Consider the following 21,507-nt stretch of genomic DNA (forward strand, 5'->3'; position numbering starts at 1 on the left):
GAGCTAGAAATGAACCAGTAAGGCAAGTATTTCTGATAAGGACTGCATATCACACATTTTCAGATGTTTTGAGAGGGAAAGATTTTACTTTTCCAAGTTCTGTAAGTTCATTTAGAGTGTGCTTGTTCTGTTAAAACAAACAAACCAAAACCCACACAGTAAGGTATTTAGCTTGTTCATAAATGTTTTATTTGTAGTTCATGGACTTTTCAGCCCTTCACAAAGTATTGTTGTTTTACATAAACTCTTTTTTCTGGCAGCTCATCTGTTTTTAACTCCTGTTAACTGTTCAGGTTTGGTCCTTTATGGTTCAAAAATTACCCTTTGGATATACTTCTAGAATTTGTGCAAAAATAATACATCATAATGGGATCCCTAAAGAGTAGGTGAACAGAGAACCCTTCCATAAACCAGTTCTTGACATTATGATCTACTACATTCATATGGATATGTTCAAAGCTCCTATGACACTAATTGTTTTCTTTAGTTCTCAATTTTTGGTTTTACTTCTTTGCTTTTAAAAAAAACAGCAAATCAGCTGTAAATGGGCTAGGATCAGAATCATCTTAACCCATTATAGAATGGTGAAGAATAGGGCATCGGGTTTTTTAAATAATGTGTTGGAAAATTTCTTTTGGGTATTAATTCAGTTATGAGCTTTGTTAGTACTAATAAAGAACAAGGTGTCTTGTATCTCTTGGGCTGAGTGGCAAGTTTGTTCAGTCATTTAACAAGATAATACTGTACCTTGTAGGAAAATTGAATAAATGCTTTCAGCATCTCAATTGATTTTTATATTTTTCTTAAAGCTTTAAACAAAAAATCCATGTGTATTTCAACAGACTTAAATTAGTTAAAGATCCATTTTGGACTGACCTGCAAAATTAAATTACCTTTGATGTGTGAGTCGAGTCAATAGCCGTTTCAACTGTGATACCGCTTTACAGAAGACAAAGATGGAGATTTACAAATGTTTCTGTATCTAAGAAGAGATCGTGCTTAATAGCGTAGGTAGAAGTTCATAGACAGCGTTTTTCTTATTGGTGCTGTAGGGATCCTCATTCTCTGTTTTGTAGTGCCCTCATTTTTGCTTTAGGGAGCTGGTGAGCCAGTGAGGCAAGCACAGGCAAGCTGAATTGTCAAGTCACTGAGGTAACTAGACAGGTTACCTTTAAATTTTGTGATAAATCAGAATACTAGTTTATAGTTACAAGGAAGATTATATAGTAGAAAAAAATTGCTTGTTTTTAAACAAAGGAGTGCTTACTGAAGGGAGTATTATGTTTCAGTGAGAAATACGTAAGATGTAAAAACATGCTAGTGAGTAAAGCCCCCTTTGGAAATATTTTTGGTGTTCCCCTTTTCTAAACATTCAGAAAGTAATCTACTGAGGTTTTAGAGCCAGAATGAGGGTTTAACTTTTATTTTTATTTAGAATATGTATATGTTTACAAAATTTACATATAATATATGATAATGATGTCTAGAATAAAACAAATTGATATAAAGATTACTACTGTCATATTGTATGGCTTGATTTCTTGTGCTTGCTTTTGTCACTTCCTGTGAGATATGCATGTATTATAACAGGATGCTTGCTAGTTAGTCTAGTTAGAAAAGGTGGTTTGAAGTCAGCAGTCCTTGGACTCTCTTATGCTCAGACAAATAAGGAAGCAAAGTAAGATCATGAAAGAAACTACTGTGTGGAACGTGTCCTCTTCAGTGAGGCACTGGATGATTTGAATTGTGATTTTTTTTTTTTTTTTTTTTTTTTTTTTTAAATAATTTCAGACTGGTATGTTATATAAGACCTTTTAGAAAAACGAGTGCAGAAAGCACTCTTAAATATTATTGCTAATCTGAGGAACAAAAGGAAAGGCAGGATCTTTATAGTTGGACACTGTTTTTCCAATATGTCATTTACCTCCCAGTAACAATGTGACATCCCAAGGAGCTAACTGCAGAACGTAATTGTATAATCAAGCTTAAAATGTAACTGAAAGCATATTGTCCAGGTGTCATTTCTGTCCAATAGTTGTGAAATGTCTTGGGAGAAGTATGTATTGAGTGAAGGTAAAATTAGAACAGCAGCTTGTGTCACGTACAACTTTCTGTTTAATAAGCATATATTACACCTGTTTGACATGGTTTATGGGACAGGATGGTGTAAGCAGAGCTGGGTGCTCGTTCCTGTCATCAGTGAAGGTACTTTCACATTACTCTTGTTCAAAAGAGAGCAAGCTGTACTCAGACTGATTTTACTTACCAGAGAAAGACAACAATGTGGGTATTTCCTTCCTGTTAGTGTGAAAAGAACCAGACGCTCCCAATGACTTCAACTGGAGATGTGGATTTAGAACGTACCAAAATTTGACAGCATCTTCTGACTGGCTTTACATAACATTTGTTTTCAGAAATTAAATCAGTGCTGACTTTAATGATGCATTCTCACACCTAAAATTGGGCTGAAAATGAGTGAGTCAGAGTTGGCCTGAAAACAAACAAAAGCTCTGTTTGAAGTTTCACAACTGTTCTTTGAGAGTGTATGGAAGAATGTGTTTTCAACTAGCTATCCACTTTCAGTGTGTATACCTAATATCACTAGATAAATTTGCTAGTACCTTTCAATTATAAGAAAAGGTTTTAGTGACTCACTTCCCTCATTCCACTTTTGATCACCACTTTTCCCCATAGAAAATCCCAGAAAACAGTGATTATGAACTACACAAAATTGTCCCCATCCTCAAAACCATAGGAACCCTCTTCAAATTCCTAGTGTTTTGTTTAATAGTAAAACGACAGACAATTTTTGACCAAGAAAAAGCAGCTGCAGAGCTTAAAATTAGTTGTCTTTTTGATCCTTTCATCTCCTTTTGTCCTCTCCATACTATTTATAAAGAAAACTGTCAGTCTGGTGTCTTCACCTCATGGTTCATGACTATCTCCTACTGCCACCCTCTGATTTAGGCTTTTCTGAAAACCTGCTTTGGCTCCAAAATGTCACAAAATGAAATTAAATTGAAAAGTAGCAGAATATTCTCCCTAGTTTGCCTGTCCCTTTCTGTGGCCTCTGAGGTAATTGCCTTTAAATTTTCTACTCTTTTCTTATGCTTTTCCACTTCTCAGTTTTCAGGATAAACAATGGGCTGAAATCTCTATGTTGAGTTATCAATGCATAACTGATAATACAATGAAGATTTCCCCACACACACCTTTTTCTGCCAGTGCTACTTGCTTTTTCATTTCCAGTACAGCTGCAACACTAATTGCTAACTGTTGGGTCTTTTTCAAATTAGCCGGTGCTATAAATTTAGGTATTAATGACTTAAAATCTGGAGTCAATTATATAGCCAGTTTTGCATAAGGAAGAGGGAGACGATCACTCTTCAGTTGTAGCTAATGTATTCAGCATTGTCACCTCCTAACAAAAAAAGCTTTTGATTTTTCTACAGGAAAGCCAGATGGTTTCTATCTGTCCTTCATAGCAAATCTGACCTTTAAATTAGAAAACATGAGGGACCAGTGATTCATCATTGCACAAAGAACTCAGCAGGCATTAAAGGACAGTGCCCTAATTGACTGAGCTGTGTTTCAGATGGCCATTGATTAAAGAAGGTGCTGCAAAGATGTGGCAATTGTTTTATTTACAAGCAAGGTTATTGGGCACACAAATACCCGGCTTCCAGCAAGCAGTAGGTAACGCTGTTTGTGAAAGTAGCCCTGTTCAGTTTTGATAGTGCCATACACAGAAGAGGCTAAAATGAGCGTGGAGTTTTCTTCCTACAGAGTGTAATAGTGAGATCACCCTCTGTGTTTCCAAGTCTATGCAAACATTGACTAAGTCTCATCTCCCTTGATAAGAACATGAGTTCTATAATTATTTTGAAACTATCAACAAGAGAGAGCAAACATGTTTTGTTCCTTTTACATTAAACATGTAAAATGATTTTTTTTATTCTACAGGTATAAAAGCTGAAGCAACGATACAATGTGACTTGAGGTACAGAAAGAGTTTCTGAGCTAGCTTGTTTCTAAGCCTGAGCTAATCTTGCCAGTTTCTTCATCTTGATTGTAGTAAAACTCCCTGTGCTCTTTCCCCCTCCTCTCTCCTCCACAGGAGTGAGTCAATGGATAATTGAGAGTTGAGTTCACAAATTAGTAAAACAGAAAGGTCTTCTAATTTGGTGCTTGACATGTCTTTTTTAGGCAGTGGATATCTGTCCCTTTTCACCTGACTGAAAATGTGAGTATTTGTTAAAAGGTGAAGCTTGGAAACATTTTTAAAATTTATTAATGCCAAGAGGAAATTTACTTTTGTAGAAGAAATAAACTCGGTTTTGCTTGGTTAAGGTCTGTTTGTTTCAGGATTTATATTTGCCTGCTGCTCTGGGGTTTATTCTTTGTGAAAGTGACATGGAGCTTATTTTGCCTAGGCAGAAGTTCATCTTTCTGTCTGCTTGGGTAGTGACACTGCAGCTGCACACCAAGCTTTTCTATTTCTAGGCTGTTGATTTTGCATGTATATTAATTCATTTTAAACTAAAAAATGGAATAGACGTCACAACATAGGAACAGGTGTGAGAACACATGCTGTGTATGTGATTAAAAGTTTTTGGCCAATATGATGAAATTGTGAGCTGGAACAGTATCATCTTCGTGTACTGCAACAGCAGATTTTCATGGAAGTTCAATTTAGAGATGTTCACTAACATCTTTACTGGCTTCTGTTTAAAAAAAAAAAAAAAAAGAAGCCTACACAGGCTTGTTTAGAAACTGCAGTTTGTTCAAATCGAAGCCTTGAAAACAAAAGCTATTGTTGGAATAGTCTTTCAAATTAAATTGTTCATGCAAATACAGCATCCAAATAGTTTGTAGTGTGAGTTGTTTGGACTGCCTGCAACAGGGAAAGCAAGAAAGTTTTGTTGAATATGAAATGTGATAAGAGTTAAGCCAAACATTTAATGCCAGTTTCTGCTGCATGAATGTTGGGTGCTGACTGTTGGTAACTATTGAAAGGCAAAAGAGTAGAAATAATCATGAAAACACCACTAAATTTTGTTGTTTTCTTTTTTGGCTATCAATTCATTTTTATCTGAAGTTTTAATAGTAGTCAGGGTGCTTATATCCAATTCATATTATGACCCAATGAAAAAGGACACTGAAGTTTCTCTTAAGTTTAAGCAATGTAGTACTCATAGAAAAGACAAGCAGTGCTGCTTAATATTGCTGAAAGAATAAATACTAGAGCAGCCACCAGTCTTCAGAATGGCTGACTTGCAATTTGTCTGAAGATAGGATTGAAAAATGGTTCTCATATGTACGTGTGATATGTTACCTCAAAATGCATTACTACCTTCTTCAGTACTTAGGAAAAACATAGCTACAAATGTTCATGAGGTGGAGATCTGGATACTACCCTGAAGTTTATAAAATATTCTGAAGAATTTCTACAGTTTGTCTTAATCTTGAGCCTTAAGTACCTAATCCATTTTAGGTAATGTTTTAACAGTGAGAAGATACTTGCTAGTAAAAAAGAAAAAATTCTGAGTTTAATACAAGGCTAACTGGACTATGCTGGTCAAACTTGAGGACAAAAAAAAAAAATCCGTACAACTCTGCTCTTTGGTAAGAGGGAAAGGGCAGTCTTGTGGTTAAGGAGCAAAACACATAAGTGAAACTCCTGGAAATTTGCAGTGCAGTGCACTTACCTGCACTAGTGCTGTTCTCAAGCCAATGCCTATCATGCTTCCAAAAATACGAAATACCAAAAAAGGGTAAACTTGGAACTTAATTCAACTAAATGAAGACACAGGCCTGCCATTATCTCAGACCTTTAACCGCAATTTTTAATATGATGATTAGGGTTTTGTTGAGTATTTATCTCCTCTTTATTGCCATCCTGATTTTTATACAGTACACTGTTCTGTGGGCCTGACTGGGACTTTTCTCTGAAATCACCTTCATACAATATATTTGCTAGCATTTTCAAAACTATAGTCTTTTTAGTTCTCCTTGAAGACACTTCAAGCAAAAATAAAGTGTGAGTTTACCAGCAGTTAACAGTACCCATTATTCTGGTAGATGTTATGCTCTTTCCCTCTCGGTTAACTTTATGACTTCCCTTTTTCAAGTGAAATGTCACATCAGATGTAAATATACATGAGGTTCATAGGTTTTGAAACTTTATATCTTTAAAACAGGGGTTTTCGTTTGGGGGGTTTTTTGGGTTTTTTTGTGGTTTGGGTTTTTTTTTTTTGTGGGAAATATCAGTGTTTTTCATGAAATATTTTAATCTGTACTGCAGTCTTATCTCTCATGACGTTCTACTTCCCCATATTATTTGTGGTGTGGGACTTCCTTTACCTACCCCAGAATTTAAGATGTGGGATTCTATTTAGTCTTTGCTTTGATCAGACTGTGTCATCATAGGATCCTGGGGTTTCTTACAGTAGATGGATGAAGTGACCACTTGATTTTGGGTGGAAGTGTTTTGTTTGGTTTTGTCAGGTAGAAGAAGAGAAGTTAATTCTAATTTTGACTGGGGGTCTCACAGGATGTTTGTGTTTGGGTTTTTTTTTTTTTTGTTTTGGTGGGGTTGGTTGGTTGGGTTTTTTTCAGCAAAGTATAGTCAAATCTGATAACTGTTTTTGTTGTTTCACCCTCTACCTTCCTGTGTCTTAGCACCTTAATCATGGAATGGTTTGGGCTGGAAGGGGCCTTAAAGATCATCTAGTTCCAACCCCCCTGCCACGGGCAGGGACACCTTCCACTAGACCAGGTTGCTCAAAGCCCCGTCCAACCTGGCCTTGAACCCTTCCAGGGAGGGGGCAGCCACAGCTTCTTAGGTTTAACCTGTTCTAGAAAGCATAATAATGTATCTGCAACCTGTGATTTGATTATAAATAAAATGTGTAAATGCAACTTTAGGCCATATTAAAAATGCTGTATAAGATCGGTTTTAAAAGTGCTGTGTAAGTTCATCTTTGCATAAAAAAAATAAGGATCTTTTAGTTAATGCTTTTATATGCAATCTCTTAAGATACTGAAAAATTCAATGCATGGGGCAGCAGTAATGGAATGGGCAAAGACCTTGATTTATATCAGTTACAGAAAACAAAACAAAAAACCACCACCAAAACAGTACATCTGTTATTGTCTTGGTTTTGCACACTGTGCTGGAAGGTGAGGGAGCCACTAAGTATCCATTTCCTCCTCTTGTAGTCTTCTTGAGTTTGTTTCAACTGTAGTTGATAAACTGGTAATTTTAGGTGGGATAAGCATGGTGCAGAGCATTATTTCTTGGTGGGTTTACTCTTGATTTTTTTTTTCCTTTTTTGCCTTCTTACCTTGCTAAGTTCCAGTCCTCTGTGTGATTCTGCAGCAAGTGATGATCAGCTTTTTTCTGTTCTCATCAGTTCAGCTCTAAGTAATTCATACTTAAATGCTTCTCCCCTTGCCCACAGCCTCCCATGTATTCTTCTGAACTGTACCTCATGGTTTCTGGCCTCTTCCCCTTTTAATTTTTATTTGTGTTTTAAAAAATAAAAGCTCCATCATGATAACTGACAGTAGCTTTCTTACAGGACACTTCAAATTTAACTGAAGTATAATAAAATTTCTAGTGATGCAGATTCAGATAACTGCAATCCTGTTCTTTTATGCTTTATTACTAAACTATCCACTGTGCAGGGGGATAGGAAGTGGACAACTTGAAACCTTGAAAGTTTAATGTCAGTATCTTCATGGACTCTCTAATTCTTTATCCAACCTTTTCATCTTTAAACATTTAAATTTTGTTGAGACCTGATGTTTAAAATCAACGTGTGTATGCAGTGAGGGGTTTAAAACTTCACTTTCTGGAAACAAAGCAAAAGTTAAGCAGATTCATCAAGGGTATTTCTTTTCTCTTTGACAAATACTAATGACTAAACTAGAACAATTCACTTAAATGCCAAAGTGAGAACTCTAAGTAAATAATTCAGGCAGAACATTTTTGATGCCTTCGTGGTGGCCATTCTTCTTAAGTGTGTAGAATGAGATAACTTCAGAGCTCATCAGAATCTGAACCCCCCCAAATTCACTTTTGTTTTTTTACACCATGCAAAAATCTCTTCCTAGTTGCACCTTCTCTGTGAGAAACTATTGGCTTTTAGAATACGTGGCTTGCTTTGGAACTCTTTGAAATAAGAATTAGTATTGGTTTTGTTACAAGAACTAGAAGTCAATGTATATTAATCTTGTTGCTGCTGTTGAATCTCAAGAGGTAATTTGTCATCTTGCTGTGTTTCCTCCTGGCTAGGCTGCAGCAGTCAGTTTTAATTGCACTGCTGAAAAACTTTCATGCAAAGGTCTAGTATTCAGCAGCATTTGATCCTGTGGGAAGTGTGTTTAGTTATTAATTCCATAGAATGAAGCGGCACCTTAATATCACTAACTGCAAAACTTTCTGAGTTGTTGTTCTATGAACAAATTAGAAAGTTGCTGAAGTGCTTGATTACTAGAGTTGAGTAAAAGAGCATTACAGTGATTTTTTTTTTTCTTTTTGAAACTGCAGTTAGCAGTTTTGCTCAATTCTCATTACATCACATTTTCTGTGAGCATGAAAATAGATCTGATAGAAGTCTGTGCTCTAATTTCAGGAGGTATTTAAGCTTGTACATAATTGCAAGCATGTGATTAGTCCATTAAATTCAGTAGGATTCCGTGTGCTTCATTTGCTGTCAAGCTTCTAATATGTCTATGGGAGATAATAAACTTCCTTCTCATCATGTTTGTTACGAAGATAAAAATTCTATAATGTTAGCCTGAAGTGTCTTCTAAATCTCTCCCTTGTACTTGCTTCCATGAGAGTCTGAAATTTTTTGCCTTAATCTATTCTTTCATATTGATCAAAATTCTTTCTGAGGGGAAGTTGAGGAAATACTCAATTTATGCTTCAAACATCTCAGCAACAGAATTTTAACAGTAGTTTGAGTGAGGCAGTGTTATCTTTCCATACTTGGCATGTTAACTTATGCTTGCTATTGTAGCCCTGCAGGGCACTATTTTGGAATACATTGCCTTTGAAAAGAATGCAGAGTAGTACTAACCTGAAATCTCAGAGTATTTTGCTGTCATAAAGAGGGTGGTGGTATATGCGGTATTCTTGGTGCATAGAAAGAATACAGAATGGGAAGAGAAGATAGTATCATCTCACAAATACAACCTTATTAAAAACATTGTTGAAGTAATTTGCCTCACGTTTTTGTCAATGCTTAAAAAAAAGTGGAAGCATGGAAAATGTTCAGGAAAGACTTGATTCTGTCTTACAGTCAGTCTCCTTAGTCATATCCAGGAGAAGGTTAAGAAGCAACTTACATCGTTTGATATTTGCCTACATGAGAGAGATTTCTGATGGACAGTTCTTTAATGTAAAAAGTTTTAATGAGCTCAACTCTTTGAGATGAAAATTGGACAAATTCAGATAGGAAATAAGTCACAATTATTAAATAGAACAATTAATCATTGAAACAATTTGCCTAGGATGTAAAGCATTCTGTCTCATTATAAAGGCTCTGTAAAAGAGATTCTCACAGATAAACTACAGGTTACGTATTTGATGCAAAAATTGTTTGATAGCACTTTACCTAGCTTGTTATACAAGAGACTGAAGTAGATGAATTTGATGGTCTCCACAAGAACTTACATCACTTGAAATTTATCTTTAGGAGAATAAAGCATGTAATTAGATGGCAGCAATTAATTTTCTGGAAGTAATGTGAATTTGGTGGGTAATTTCCATATTGTGATCAGCACTACTTTGCAAGGTTACTAGTAGTTTTAAACTCCGGGGTTTTAATTGATTAGAGAACTCTAGGATCTAGGCCCATTGAAAGAGTTTTAAACTAGATTTGAAAGGGGAAAGGGGTAAAACTAGTCTCACTAGAGATAAGCCTGGGGGCAGCACGTGTATGTTTGAGGGCTGGGGTACTAGCGAGGTCCTTTGGTCTGCCGTCTCTGGAGGTCGGTGATGGAGATCCATGTGGCAGCAAAGACACAAGGGTTACTGATGTGTTAGAAACCAGGGAGGTGCCTCAGAATGATCACATAGGAATTAGGGCTTCTCCCCCCAAAAAGGTGTCAGGATCAATAGCCCAACTGAAGTTTACCTACATTGATGCACACAGCATGGGCAACAAACAGGAGGAGCTGGAAGCCGTTGTGCAGCAGGAAAACTACGGCATAGTTGCCATCAGAGAAACATGGTGGGATGACTCACACTGCTGGAGTGTTGCAATGGCTGGCTATAAAATCTTCAGAAGGGAAAGGCAAGGAAGGAGAGGCAGTGGTGTAGCCCTGTATGTTAGGGAGTGTTTTGACTGTCTAAACCTTAATGATGTCTAGAGCTTAATGATGGTGATGATAGGGTTGAGTGTTTATGGGTATGAATCAGGGAGAAGGCCAACAACTCAGATATCATTGTGGGAGTCTGTTATAGACCACCCAACCAAGATGAAGAGGCAGACAAAAAATTTTATAAGCAGCTGGGAGAAGTCTTACAGTCACTATCCCCAGTTCTCATGGAGGATTTACCATTCAATTTACCATTTATCTGCTGGAAATCTGATACAACAGAGAGGAAACAGTCTAGGAGGTTCCTGGAAGATAGCTTCCAGACACAGCTGGTGAGTGAACCAACTAGGGAAGATGTCCCGCTGGACCTGTTGTTTGCAAAGAGAGAAGGACTTGTGGGTGATGTGGTGGTTGGAGGCCGTCTTAGGTGTAGCAATCACAAAATGATAGTTTTCTCCATTCTTGGAGAAATAAGGAGGGGGGGTCAGCAGAACTCCTACCTGGAGTTTCAGAGGGCAGACTTTGTCCTGTTTAGAAGCCTGGTTGACAGAGTCCCTTGGAAGGCAGTCCTGAAGGGCAAAGGAGTCCAGGAAGGCTGGACCTTCTTCAAGAAGGAAATCTTAAAGGCGCAGGAGAAGTCCATCCCTGTGTGCCGAAAGACAAGCCACTGGGGAAGAAGACTGACCTGGCTGAACAGAGAGCTTTGGCTGGAACTCAGGAAAAAAAGGAGAGTTTATGACCTTTGGAAGAAGGGGCAGGCAACTCAGGAGGACTACAAGGGTGTTGTGAGGTTATGCAGGGATAAAAATTAGGAGGGCGAAGCCCAACTAGAACTTAATCTGACTACTGCTGTAAAAGACAATAAAAAAAAAATTTCTATAAATACATTAGCAGCAAAAAAAGAGGGCTAAGGAGAATCACCATCCTTCGTTGGACACAGGAGAGAAACAGTGACAAAGGATGAGGAGAAGTCTGAGCTACTTGATGCCTTCTTTGCCATAATCTTTAATAGTAAGACCAGTTGTTCTCTTGGTACCCAACCCCCTGGCTGGAAGACAGGTATGGGGAGCAGAATGAAGCCCCCATAATCCAAGGGGAAATGGTTAGTGACCTGCTACACCCCTTAGACACACACAGGTCTATGGGGCCAGATGGGATCCACCCAAGGGTACCAAGGGAGCTGGTGAAAGTGCTCACTGAGCCACTTTCAATCATTTATCAGCAGTCCTGGCTAACTGAGGAGGTCCCAGTTGACTGGAGGTTAGCAAATGTGACACCCATCTACAGGAAAGGCCAAAAGGAGGATCGGGGGAACTACAGGCCTGCCAGTCTGACTTCAGTGCCAGGGAAGATTATGGAGCAGATCATCTTGAGTGCCATCATGCAGCAGGTACAGGACAACCAGGAGGTCAGGCCCAGTCAGGATGGGTTTATGAAAGGCAGGTCCTGCTTGACTAACCTGATCTCCTATGACAAGGTGACTCACTTAGTGAATGAAGGAAAGGCTGTGGATATTGGCTACCTTAGACTTCAGTAAAGACTTTTACACTGTTTCCCACAGCATTCTCCTGGAGAAACTGGCTGCTCATGGCTTGGATGGTTGTATTTTCACTGAGTAAAAAAGATGGCTGGATGACTGAGCCCAAAGAGCGGTGGTGACTGGAGTAAATCCAGTTGGTGGCTCATCACAAGTGGTGTTCCACAGGGCTCAGTATTGGGGCCAATTCTTCTTAAAGTCTTTATCAGTGATCTGGACAAGGGATGCACCCTCAGTCAGTTTGCAGATGACACCAAGTTGGGTGGAAATGTTGGTCTGCTTGAGGGTAGGAAGGCTCTACAGGGGGATCTGGACAGTCTGGATCAATGGGCCAAGGCCAACTCATCCAAAACGCTTATTTATGCATCTGCCTCTCAAAAATCTTGTGAGGGGTAAGGCACATCTGCAAAACTTACTTGGCTTCTCTAAAGCAAAAATTTTTTTTTTTTTTTCCTCCCCTAAAGATCTGTTTAAGCTCTTGCCAGTTCTACATAGAGGGTTTTTTGAGTATTACCTAAGGAGTGTCTGTGGTAATGGCGCTTGTGAGATGTTACCATCTGGACCAGTCATGAACAATTGCCATGGAATTACTTGGAATTCACAGAAAGGCGTGTACTGCACCTTGAATATTTGTAAATATTCATGGATCAAGGCTTTGCCAAGGCTGAAATAGGAAAGTATAGGTGTTGTGCTGTTGTTAATTACAGTGTATTCAGCTTTTACTTCATATACAAATTACAAGTACTAAGCAAAATCTGTTATTGGTACAACAGTTAAAATATGTTGCTGTCAAAAAAAAAAAACAAAACACTGTTGGGGTAGCAGTGTCTCCAACCAGCTGTTCATGGATGGTGGATAGAATCAAAACTTAATGAAATTCTCACCTGCCATATAAAGGTTGGTTTTGGCAGGGTTGTTTTGCTTGCCCCTCCGTCTGATTCTGTATTCTGTACTTAATTGCCTTACAGTTTCTGAAAGAGTGATATCTGAAAATAAGTTTAGAATCAGGAAGTGTTACATACTTTCAGAAATGGTTAGGATCATCCAGACTCTTCCAACTTTGTATTTAACAGGCAAAGTTTTATGTTTTTTCTCAAGTGACATGTCATTCTTGATTAGTTGAATAATATTTTTCTCTTTTTCTCATAGCATGTTTTCTCTTTTTCTCATAGCATTTTAGTTCTGTTTAAACTCTTCTGTCCAGGTACTTTTCTTGTACCTCTCTCTCAAGCTTTGAAATTACTAGTTGAGGTGTTGAAGTGTAGGGAACTGTTTCTAGCTCTTCTAAATACTCCCTTTTATGAAACGGTTAAAAATATGCATTTTACATGACATTGTAAATTTCTGATATTCTGCTGTAACTTAGAAACTTTCATAACTGAAATCATTATATCTGCTACTATATGCTTCATATAGAATAGTGTATGTTTTAACTGTTGAACTAGTTTTTGTCATCTCTGCCCCCTTTCCAGGTTCAGGACAAGTTTCGTTTGGACCTGTCTGATGAAGAAGCTGTCCATTATATGCAGAGTCTAATTGATGAAAGTGTCCATGCCCTCTTTGCAGCTGTGGTGGAGCAGATACACAAGTTTGCACAGGTGAGATTTCTTCTTGGTGGTTTCTGTAAAAGCTGAGTGAGGTGAGAGGTTATAAGTGGTAAGTTCAAGGCTTAACATCATTATTTCTGATGTTTTAGTTCATTTTCCAGCAAATTAAAAGTGTGTCCTCGCTGCCAGGACTGGAGAGCAAGCTCTTAGTGATCCTACAAGTAATTTTTAAAGCACCTTAGGAAACATGCTAAGCGGGCAGTAACTGGTTGTCTTACCAAGGGTAGGAACTGCAAATTGGAAAGCTGGAGTTCTGAGAAAAGGATCCAGAACTTCCTTAGCTTTCATTCCCAAAGTAAATGAGTGAAGATAAACTTCCTTTCTTTCCTACCTTTGCTAGACTTCCTTAACTGTGCATTCCAGCTTGTTATTTTGATGATTAACAGACACAGCAACTTTCACAGAAGGGGGCAGGAACTCTGCTCATAACATCATCTACATCTTCCGCAGTGCTGACGTTGTACCCCAGAACATGGTCCCCAGCAGTGATGTGAACAGCTGTCACCTGTGTCAGAGGCCTCAACACAGATGGAGGTCCTGAGGGATAATGCAGTTTTTCTGATATGGGGCTGGGACAGTGGGAATCAGGCTCCTTGCTTGCATGAGGTGTGCAGTGGTGGAATGTCTGCATCACCAGGTAAAGGAGCTGTGGGAAGAGGTCGGCAAACTGCACAGTATCAGGGCTGACAAGAAGGAGATCGACCAGATCTTCCCCAAGACTTTGGAGACAGAAGAGCCTGAACCTTCAGCTGCACTGAAGAAGAAACAGGAACATGTTGGGCTCATTGACTTGGGAAATAGTGACTCCCAGGATAGTGACAGCTGGAACCTTGACACTTCTGGTATTAGGAGGGATGGCTTCTGTGCTACCTGCGGATCTGCAGAATAGATTCAAGGTGATTGGGAGTAGTCAGCATGGATTTACAAAAGGGTAATCATGCCTGACCAGCTTGATAGCAGCTTAAGATAAAGTGCCTAGCTCTGTGAACTCGGTGAGAGCTATTAGGTAGTCTTTACCTTGACTTTGCCATTGTCTTCCATAATGTCCTCATAAACAAACTGGAGCAATATATAGAGAACTGGATACTGATGTAGATTGGGAGCTGGCCGGTGTGCTGGGATTAGAAGGTTGTGATCAGTGACACAAACTCCATCTGGAGGCCAGTCATTAGTGGTGTATGCCAAGGATAGATACTGAGGCCAGGATTGTTTAACATCTTCATTAGTGACCTGGATGATGGTGTGAAGTGCAACCTCAGTAAGTGTGCAGGCAGTGCAAAACTGGGAGGAGTAGCTGATACACCAGAAGCACATGCTGCCATTCACAGGGACCTTGACAGTCTGGAGAAATGACCACGCAGGAACTTTATGAAGTTCATCAAAGCGAAGTGCCAAATACTTCACCTGGCGCAGAATAACCCCTTGCACAAGCATAGGCAAGGGGGTCGGGTGATGAGGTGGGAAGCACCTTTTCAGAGAAAGTCCTGAAGGTTCTGGTGGACAAGTTGCACAGAATGCTGACCACTAGTAGTGGTCAACAGCTCAATGTCTGGATGTAGGTCAGTGATGAGTGGTGTCCCTCAGGGGCCCATATTGGGACCAGTACTCTTTAATATCTTCATCAGTGACACAGTGGGATTGAGTGCACGTTCTGCGAGTTTGCTGGCGATGCCGAGCTGAGTGGTGCGGTTGACATGCCTGAGGGATGGGATGCCATCCAGAGGGACCTGGACAAGCTCGAGAAGTTGGCTCATGGCAACTTCATGGTATTCAACAAGACCAAGTGCAAAGTCTTACACCTGGGTTGGGGCAACCCCGGGTATCGATACAGGCTGGGGGATGAAGGGATTGAGAGCAGCCCTGCGGAGAAGGACTTGGAGGTACTGGTGGATGGAAAGATGGATGTGAGCTGGCAATATGCGCTTGCAGCCCAGATAGCCAACCGCATCCTGGGCTGCATCAAGAGAAGTGTGGCCAGCAGGTCGAGGGAGGGGATTCTCCCCCTCTACTCTGCTCTTGGGAGACTCCACATGTAGTGCTGTGTCTAGCTCTGGACTCTTTAGTTCAGGAAAGGCATGAAACTGTTGGAGCAGGTCCAGAGGAGGGCCACAAAAATCGTCAGAGGGATGGAACATCTCTGCTATGAAGAAAGAGAGAGTTGGGGTTGTTCACCTGGAGAAGTCCCTGGGGAGACCTTATAGCAGCCTTCCAGTGCTTAAAAGGGCTACAGGAAAGCTGGGGAGGGACTCTTGATCAGCGGGTGTAGGGATAGAATGAGGGGTAATGGTTTTAAACTAAAAGAGGGTAGATTTAGACTGTAGGTTTAAACTGGATATAAGGAAGAAATTTTTTACAATGAGGATGGTGAGACACTTACACAGGATGCCCAGAGAGGTGGTAGATGCCTCATCCCTGGAGACATTCAGGGTCAGGCTGGATGGGACTCTGAGCAACCTGATGTAGTTGAAGATGTCCCTGCTCACTGGAGGGGGGTTGGACTAAATGACCTTTAAAGGTCCCTTCCATCTCAAACCACTCTATGATTTTGTGCAGCAGTATGGTCTCATGGCAAAGAAGGACACCAGCTTCCTTGACCACATTAGCTGGAGGGTTGCTGGCAGGTGGAGGGAGGTGATCATTCCCTCTACCAGTACTGTGTGAGATGTATCTGGAGTGCCATGCCCCTTTTGGGCTCCCCAGTACAGGAGAGACATGGAGCAAGTCCAGCAAAGGGCCATGGAGATGATCAAGCACTTGAAGCATCTGTCATAGGAGGAGAGGCTGAGAGACCTGGGACTCTTCAGCCTGGACAAGAAAGGCTCAGGGGGATCTTAGCGGTGCATATAAATACCTGATGGAAGACAATAAAGAAGGTGAAGCCAGATTCTTTTCAGCAGTGCCCAGTGACAGAACAAGAGGCAACGGGCACAAACAGAAAGACAGGAAACTTCATCTAAATGTAAAGAACTTTTTTTTTTTTACCGTGAGGGTAATAAAACACTGGGACAGGTGTTTCCCAGAGAGGTGGTGGAGTCTTCATCTGTGGAGATATTGTAAAATCCAACAGCACAATGTCCTGAGCAACCTGTTGTGTTTGACCCTGCGTGAGCATGGTGCTTGGAGTAAGCGATCTCCAGAGGTCCCATCCGCCCTCACGTGTTATCTCATTGTTGCTACTGGTCTGGGTGTCAGTAAATTATTGTCTCCACTATTTTTATTCTTAGAATCTACCCTTGCTCTAGTACAGAGAATGAAATGTTTAACCACATGTATGCATGCTGTCTTACTACAAGCCACAGTAAGACAATAAAACGTTTTCATCCTCACGTTGAATAAAACTGTTTTCACAAAAGCATTTCTTCTTTCAATTTACAATGTTTTTTTCCCTAAAACCATCTGACATAGTTTGTGTTTATCAGAGATTTAAGATACTACACTGTTTGCCTTAAGTATTAGACTCAATGACAAGAAATGGAATTGAGAGGAAAAATGAAACTGATCTGAAAAGCCAGTCATTATCCCAGGTTTTTTATTGATTCTTTCTTCAGAAGACTGATCAAATGCTGATATAAATTGAGGAGAACTATTTAATGGCTACCCATTTTGCTAAAGGTCTTCCAAATAATCTGTTGTTTCCTGCAATCTTAATTTTTTTATTTTGAAGAACAGCACTATAGTGCAGGGCAAGAAGCAAAAATGTCATTTTCATCTGCATGTATGTTAAACAAAGGTGGTCTTTTACGTGATACAAAAAAATTAGTGTAATTATATGAAAATGTTGCAAAATTTTTTGTCATTTATTATGGATTACTGTTATCATAGGATGGAGAATGTAATTTCATAAGGCAAAGTGAAAAATTCCTAGCGTCGGACATGGGGTTCAAAAAAAACAAGCCATTACAAAGATTCAAGATTAAAATTTTAAATGCCTCCAATATGTGTATAAACCTTTCTTTTAATCACATACTGACAGTCACTTTTTTAAAGATATGTCTTTTTACTTCATTGGGCTTAGGTGACTGCCAGACTCCCAGATAATTGTTACTGCATTTGTGAAGCTGTATTAGTAAGTCAGAGTTCACAGGTTTGATTTATGTGACCTTTTCTTTTTCCGTTCAGACTTGTTCTTGCTTGACCTTTCTCCAGCACTTACAACTGTTTTTAAAATCACAGGACAGGTTTGTTCAGAATATTTAGAAGCACCCAAGAATTTGAACCCCAGGCTTCTAGCTCCCAGGAACGGTGTTCTAAGCATCAGGCACCAACAGAATCCTCCATTCATATTTCTGGGAGTTAAAAAGCAAGCCTACAGCGTGTGCTGCATTTTGGATACCAAATAAGCAGATGTGACAGCCACTAACGCAGGCCTGATCCAGTTGTCTCCTTTTGGGGTTTTTATACCTCTCCAGCTGGCCAATGCTGAATTCCAGCATGGAGACTTCTGGGCTCTTTTTCCTGAGGCCCTGAACTCTCCTCATGCACTGCTGCAGAGTTTGCTACCTATGTGCTTTTAGCTTTCCTTTCTACTTTTTGGATTGAGTGCCTAAAATCAAAACAACAGTGTGTTGCTTTGTAAGTGCTTAAGGCATCTCTTGCTTCCATGGGATGCAGGATTCTTCTGCTAGTTTTGGAATTCAGATTACTGCCTTCATTCATGTTCTACAAACACGCTTGCAGGCTTCCTGCTGCAAGAATACTGGCTGCTTATAAGTGTGAGGAGGATACAAAAAGAGTAGTAACACATTAATCAGCAGTTACAAGTCTTAAGAATCTGAGCTCTGTTTATAAAAGTTCTTGAAAACTTAGCAAAAAATCCATCAAAAATAAATGCAATTAATGTCTATTCTCTTCCTATTACAAGTGAGATAGGGCACTTTAGTGATATTTAGTACTTCATTAGTCAAAATCATTGTGTCTCCTTTTTGTTTGAGGCACTCTTAAGAATTTGCTGTTGGAGTCTTCACGGAGTCTGTAAATCGTTGAACAAATGAACAATTAATGCATCATTGAATTTGCTGTAAAAGGGGTCATCTTACACAATGGCCAATTGAAGCTTTGAATTTGTTCACGCATAATGCTGCACTGAATTGTTAATAGCCTTGCTCTTAATAATAATACAAGTTGTCTAAAAAAAAACCATTAAAAAACAACACTACACAGGTATTATGACACATGCTTAAACAGATGTTAGCCTAATGCCACACAATTTTTCATTTCATTTTCAGCATGTTTTTTTGTTTATTGGTGTTTATTTTCTTACTGCCTTCAAAATAGGCCTACAAGGAATCTGTGCTGTCTACTGCAGCAGTTAAGAGCTTTTTAATAAGGTTGGTTATTGTAGTAACCATTGTGTATCAGCATTTTATATGTCACTCTGTAGTAAGTAAAGCTCTTGGATAAAGCAGTCTAGATATTTTGGCATCAGCTTGGTATTGTTTTTTAACAATATTGTAAATTGAGTTCAACTCAGACCTGTGTTAAGAAGTCTTTTGTTTCTAATGTATCTAATTATCACATATTTTACAGACCTTTTTATGTAGTACTTGTCTCCTTTTTAATGGTTATCAAAAAACTGTTTTCTTAAAAGTAAATAAATTTAACATTTAGATTAAGTTAATGGCGTTGTACAGTAGTGCTCAAGAGGAGAAAAAGTGCATACTAATTTTAGTTGATACTAATGAAGTAACCATTTCTCCCTGGAGAGTCGTTTTCATTTTAGCAACATTATTTATTTCTGCAGAGGAAAGAAACAATCTCCAGTTGAAGGGGTGTTAAGCAGTAATTTAAAAAGTGAAAGCTTGGGGGATGAGGGGTGTCCCACCTAAAATGTAGCTGTACAGTTTGGGGTTGTGCTAATTGTGCTAATGCTTGGCCATTCTCTGCTTAGGAGCAAACTCAATTTAAGCTCTAAATGCTACGTCGCTTTAGAATATTTCCAGGCTGTGGTCCCAGTGCTGCTGCATCCCAGAATGCAGCTGTGGTTCCTTTTGCTCAGGGTAGTGCTTCTATTTTCCTCCTATTGGATGCCAAAATAAAATAAAGAACATCTGCCAGCAGGATTATGTAGATTGGATGAAAGCTTATGTCAAGGGGCAGATAGAGTTGGTTTCCATGCTGTTTGTTCTCCTGGAGGGTTGTGAAAATCACCTGCCTTGAGGCATTTCAACATGTTTTTAAACAGAGTTCGATTTATGCATAACTTCTGTTCTTTGAGAGTAAACCAAGTTGAGTAAATGCTGTGCTATGTGTGTTTTGTTTTCTTTTAGTATTGGAGAAAATAAGCCTTTTGCCTGCCTGTGGTGGAAACAAGCAAATGCTCAAGGAAGATACTTTCTCAAGCCCCTGTGGACTTCACCAGACAGTTTTGGAAGTCAAAAGCTGCAGGTTTGGTAGCATGGAGAATTGAGAGCTCAGGAGGTGGAGAAGCATTTTGAGTCTCTGTTCATTGAAGGTTTAAAATCAACCATTTTTTAAAGGAGAATGGTTGTTTATACCATCCTTGGAGCCTCAGATGCTATAACATTTCTTTCCACTGAAAACATTTGATCCTCAAAGGTTGAAGTAAGAAACTTCCTCTCAAGCCAAAGATAACTGGAAGAAGCTGGGTTTGATGGTAAATTCTTGTACGTGTTAATAGATTTTTCTTATTTAAAAATAGAAGTCATTGCTGTGCTGAACACAAGTATGTACAAAGTCACAGCAGTGAGGCTGCAGTTCTTGGGTGCAGAAAAAGCACGGAACTATGGCAATCTCCTCTCTTCCCTTCCCATCAACTTTGTTCCTTGAGTAAGTTTTAAATGTAATTCGTATGATCTTTTATTCCCACCTTGGGCAATGTTATCGTTTAGAAAGGACAATCAGTTCTTCCCTGCTTAGAAAGATGTTTTTAAGTGCTGATAAGTTAGCCAGCTGTAGGCAGCCAATTAAATCATCACTAACAGGCTCAGCCGCTGGAATGCACAGTGAGCAGTTCAGTATTTCACACTTTAACTCTGAATGTTTTCTGTACAGTGATTATATATTCTTGGCTCTAATAAACTCTTTGTTGTTGCAGTCTTGAGGTGTTCTGTTTTGTCTTTTTAATCTTACCTGCTGAGACATGGCGTACTAGAGGATTATGTTCATAACTTGGCTTTTTGCAAGGATTTTCACTTCTCAGTTCACTTGATACAGGAATAAGGCCACTCATGAAATGACTTTTGTGCCACATGTTGAGTTCATAATGAATCTGTTTTGAATGATCAACAATGTAATTAGCTCTTCGTAAATGTGTGGATCTCTTCAAAGAGCGCTCTTATACTCCTGTATTTTTTTTTAGTAATTTTAAGTAAGGAAGAAATTCCTCCCAATTATACAGATAAGAAGGACTGATTTAAATCTGAATCTGATGTTTGTGAGTCAGTCTTGCTTTGTGCTTCTTTTGCTAGCAAACACCGTAAGAGCTTTGATGGAGGAAAATCCACTAAAGCTGTGATGGGCCCTTAGTTATTTCAGAATATTACCCAAATTTGCCAATGAAGTACAACATTGGTTCAGCCCCTCTTTTCCCCTGTATGCACGACTTAGAGGAACTGTATTACTCTAATTACTTGGTGGTTGTGTTAGCTGGCAAAACACAGTGCCACAGAGGAGCCACAGTAGTACTTCTTACCTTTAGCTGACTTTTCTTTGAAGAAGTAGTAATTATCGTTTTCTCACAGGTTTTTTTTGGTCTTGCTTCATCTGGCAGAAATACATATTTCTCTACAGACTCCATGTCCCGTGAACTCATTCTACATACAGTACTTTGTATCTTTCAAGGCTATTTCTGAGAGCATGGACTTTTCAGACATTCAGAGATGATTCTGGGAAAAAAAAAATTGCATGCTTTTTTGTTTGTTTTGAAGGGGCATCCTATGTGCTCACACAACTTTGATTTATATGATGTAGCCATAGTTTATTTGACTGAGTTCTTGACTCCTGATCCCCAACACTTTCCACTGTATATGTTCTGGGATTTTTCCTGTATTTCCTTTGAAAAAACACTTCCTC

At 39.2% G+C, this 21,507-nt stretch overlaps 1 protein-coding gene across 4 annotated transcripts in view; it reads left to right on the plus strand.

The window, feature by feature from the left end:
- The window catches only part of PIK3C3 (phosphatidylinositol 3-kinase catalytic subunit type 3), a 78,090-nt gene extending 57,561 nt beyond the window's left edge, over window positions 1-20,529 (plus strand). For 3 of the 4 annotated variants that reach the window (XM_074812421.1, XM_074812424.1, XM_074812425.1), the window contains 2 exons: window positions 13,342-13,467; window positions 19,743-20,529. In XM_074812421.1, coding sequence (XP_074668522.1) covers window positions 13,342-13,467; window positions 19,743-19,757 — 141 coding nt within the window. In that variant the 3' untranslated portion in view covers window positions 19,758-20,529. Of the gene's footprint in view, window positions 1-13,341; window positions 13,468-13,926; window positions 16,815-19,742 lie in introns of those variants that run through there. The other variant, XM_074812423.1, reaches the window with a different exon arrangement.
- The last annotated feature ends 978 nt before the right edge of the window (window positions 20,530-21,507 follow it).

Source organism: Strix aluco, chromosome Z (assembly GCF_031877795.1).
Source record: "Strix aluco isolate bStrAlu1 chromosome Z, bStrAlu1.hap1, whole genome shotgun sequence".
In the NCBI taxonomy this organism is placed as follows: domain Eukaryota; kingdom Metazoa; phylum Chordata; class Aves; order Strigiformes; family Strigidae; genus Strix; species Strix aluco.